At 52.3% G+C, this 3,842-nt stretch overlaps 1 protein-coding gene across 1 annotated transcript; it reads right to left on the reverse strand.

The window, feature by feature from the left end:
* Window positions 1-1,060: 1,060 nt before the first annotated feature.
* On the reverse strand, window positions 1,061-2,122 carry TMEM30B (transmembrane protein 30B). The gene has a single exon (XM_007949085.2). The coding sequence runs from the start codon at window positions 2,120-2,122 to the stop codon at window positions 1,061-1,063; it is 1,062 nt and encodes a 353-aa protein (XP_007947276.1).
* Between the last annotated feature and the right edge of the window lie 1,720 nt (window positions 2,123-3,842).

The raw sequence follows: 3,842 nt of genomic DNA on the forward strand, positions 1-3,842 counted from the left end.
ACTCTGTCCTATATGGTTGCTGAGTCGGAATCTACTGGATGGTAATAGGTTGTTTTTTTTTTTTTTTTAAACCTGGACTCAGGTTCAGACTCAATTTCAGACACGAGGAAACCAGGAAACATCCAGTATTCTACTTGCTCCGTGGTCAGGACAATGATTGCCAAGCTATAAGGAATATAAGACTCTGCACGGAAGCTTATGCGAGCTCTGTAGGTGTAGTGCCTAGGGCATTTGACTGCTAATCACGAGGCTGGCAGTTCAAACCCACCAGCCGCTCCAGAGAAGGAATATTGGGCAATCTACTTCCGCAGACATACTGCCTCAGAAACTCAAAGGGGGGGGTGGTGGCTATGAGTCGCCATCTACTTGATGGCAGTGTTTCCCCTGTCCCCCAGAAGAGCTTATTAAGGAGCTCTGATAGCGCAGTACTTAAGGTATTTGTTCAAACCAGCCCTCGAAGTAAAGATTTACTGCCTTGGAAACCTAATGGGGGTCGTTATGAGTCGGGACTAGATGGCAGTGGGTTTGGTTAGAGAGGCTTATTAAAAGGCAGCGTCAAGAATTTCAGCCGTAATGCGTCAGAGTCTCTGGGGATGGTGCCTCCTAACCCCCATGTTCTCCCCTATGCCTCTGAAGGTTTTGTGGGTCTCATTCCACACACCCCTCCAAAGAGAGAAAGAGATAGAGGGGGAAAACCACTGGACCGCAGTGGCAAAAGCTCTAGACTCAAGAGTCAGGAGCTAATAACCTGTTGCTTGATCTTGAACGAGTTATTTAGAATCTCTAAGGCCCAGTATCTCCATCAGATAACGAGTTGACTAGGAGTTTCTACCCTCCCTTCTGCTCTCAAATGTTACTGACTTTAAGAATCTAATGATGGGGGAATGGGCAAGGATGTTCTACTCTGTAGTCCAAACAACCCAGCCCCAGTTACGCAGGATTCCTTTCCCTGGCCCCCTCATCCCCAAGAAGTGGAAAAGTGAGGCGAGGTCGGAATCGTGTGAGAGGGGAGGAAGCAGCCAAAAGAAGCTTGCTAGAGAGTGTTGGCGTAAAGCAGGGATCACTCCTGGTCCTCGTCCTCGTCGTTCTGGTCCTGGTAGCGAATGAAGACGACCAGCATGACAAAACCGGTGAGGATGCAGAGAGAGCCGACCACCAGATAGGCGATGCCCAGGAAGGGGTTCTTGCCGCCCATCCACGAGATGCTGCTTAAGATGATCCGCTTGTGGCCGCCGAAGGCGCGCACCGGGTAGTTGTAGGTGATGTTGATGAAGTAGGAGCCCCTAGGCAGGCCGGCCGAGTAGTTGCCCTGGCGGATCCGAGAGTACAGCTTGCGGAACGTGGGCAGCGCCGCGATGCGCATCCACACTACGAAGTCCTGGTTAATGAAGCCCGTGTTGTTGGGGTCGGGGCTGAGCTCGTAGACCGGCCGGCGCCAGTTGGGCGGGGGCGCGGTGCCTTGAAAGGCCAGCGCCAGGCTGCCGTTCACCAGCGGCGGGTTGCGGAACTTGACGTGGTAGTCGGTCCACCAGGCGATGCCCGTGCGGTCGAGCGGCACCTCGACGTAGGGCCCACCGGGCCGGCGTTGGTGCCACAGCGAGAAGGAATCGTTGAAGAGGCTGTTGGCGATAGCGCCGCAAGGCGCTATGGGCAGGCCGGTGGCGCTGCGCTGGTAGGGGGCGCACTCGTTGGCCGGGTTGCGCAGCGCGCTCGGCCAGCCGCTCAGCTGCTCGTTGTCGCGGGACACGCTGTAGCGCCGGTTGTTCTGGTAGAAGTTGGAGAGCTCATAGTACAGGTACACGGGGCCCTGGAAGAGCTCCGGCAGCGAGAAGTACCAGGCGCACGAGCAGCTGGGCGGTGGCGCGCGGCCCTGGCCAACCGCGGCGCACACCGAGCAATTGCCAGTGCCCGGGTTGCCCGTGTAGTCGTACTCGAGCTCCTTGATGCCGTTGGAGGTGTAGTAGAGGCCCAGGCCGAGGCCGATGAAGGCCAGGCCCGTGCAGAAGAACAGCGGCAGCGCGATGCCGGCCGACAGCAGCGGCTGCCAGGCGGGGAGGCGCTGCTGCGTGAACGCAGTGTTGTCCGGCTGGTGGGCGCCCCGCGTCGCGGCTCTCCAGGTCATGGCAGCCAGAGTGGAACGGAGCGCTGGACCGAGGGTCGCTTGGGGTGGGGCCTGCTGCTTGGGGCCTCCCCCTCCGCGAGTCCGGGGCTACACTCGAGTCAGGTTTCGCTCCAGCTCAGGTGAGTTCTTGCGCTGGCCCCGCCTCCACCTTCCGCACAGGTGAGTCTTAGGTCAGGTTGTGAGAAGACCGGACCCCTCAGTTCCGCCTCGGCCCAGGTTATCCCTGCCGACTCCGCCCCGCTGGTAACCCGCGGCCTCGCTCCGCCCCTTCCGAGGTGAGTCTAGTGGGTGTTCCTTTCTTTACCTGGCGGGCCCAGCACACGTTTTCTCTCGGTCCAAATGTCAGCTCCTCCTCCTTGAGGTAAGTTGTGGCCTCAGGCTGCCTCAGAGTGGCTTATACCTTGTTCAGGTACTACCTTCCTTTCTGCCTTTCAGTTAATAACAACGCCTGGACTAGTCCTTCCCGAAATCATGGGGGCTGCAGCTTCCAGCAGAAAGTTCACCTGAGGGCTTATTTACACCGTGGGTCCGAAGGCTTGAAGCTATCAGACTGTTAATTCTCTCTCTCTCTCTCTCTCTTTTTTTTTTCTGAGGGTTGATGAGGGGGTGGCAGGAAAAAGTCATTCCAGACCCTCTTGTCTTTGTGGGTTAACTTATGGACTCTTTTAACTTCTGTATCCAGCCACAAATTATAACGCCCAGGAAATTACTCAGTAGTGATGTTGTTTCAAATCCAAGGCCTGCATTTAAATTCTAGCTTATGTTTTTTAAAGGAAAAATTATATTCAGACCCGAATTCCCTAACTTGGCTGCATAATTAAGACAAATAGAAAATTCTCCAAAATGACCTTTAAAAAGGAAAAGATTGGAGAGGTTCAGAGCCTCTAAATATGTTTCTAGCTGTTGGAGAAACCACACAAGGAGAAAAATGCACTGGGCTCCTTTCTATTTCTTTTTCTTTTCAGATCATTTGTGTGACTGGAGAAAGGCTTGCTCCTAGGGTCCCAGGAGACCTAGCTGTTATCCACAGTCAAGGACTTTGGAGTATTTGGCCAAGAAGGTAAACTGCAAGGATCGTAGGGCTTATTGTAAAGAGATCCCAAATGTGCTCTGAACATTGCCTGGGATTCTGGCTTTTATATCCAGGCTAGTATAAACCATATAAGGGATATTGAGTCATTTCAACTCTGAGCTAAATCCTCCCTAAGTACTGAGGCCTACTTCTCCTTCAGCTCATTTAATGCAAATAAAGTATTTTCTGCATTACACGTCTGTACCTACCATAGTATATTACATTCAGGAAGCATTCAAAACACCTAAAAATTTTGCTTGTTAAATCAAACAACAGGAATTATTTATTTTAACCAGAAAAAGAACCCACTGCCATTGAGTTGATTCTGACTCATGGTGACCCCCATAGGGTTTCCAAGGCTATAAATCTTTATGGAAGCAGACTACCTCACCTTTCTCCTGTGGAGCAATTGGTGAGTTCAAACTGCCGGCTTTTTGGTTAGCAGCTCAATGCCTAATCACCGCACCACCAGAGCACCTATATTTATTTTAAGTATCTTTCAAATGTGCCATGTGGTAAGCAACACAGAAGGCAGAAAATATTAATCTAAAAAGGATCTTTGATGTCAGGGCAGTTGTAGCCTTATAGTGGCATATGCCACTGCCCTTGAGTTGGATCCAACTCATAGTGACCCCTCCTTGGGTGTCC

Source organism: Orycteropus afer, unplaced genomic scaffold (assembly GCF_000298275.1).
Source record: "Orycteropus afer afer isolate SDZICR_OR568_19922 unplaced genomic scaffold, OryAfe1.0 scaffold00237, whole genome shotgun sequence".
Classification (NCBI taxonomy): Eukaryota; Metazoa; Chordata; class Mammalia; order Tubulidentata; family Orycteropodidae; genus Orycteropus; species Orycteropus afer.

Excerpts from the sequence above, each read along its gene's own strand:
- TMEM30B (XM_007949085.2), bottom strand. The coding sequence starts at position 2,122 with ATGACCTGGAGAGCCGCGACGCGGGGCGCCCACCAGCCGGACAACACT.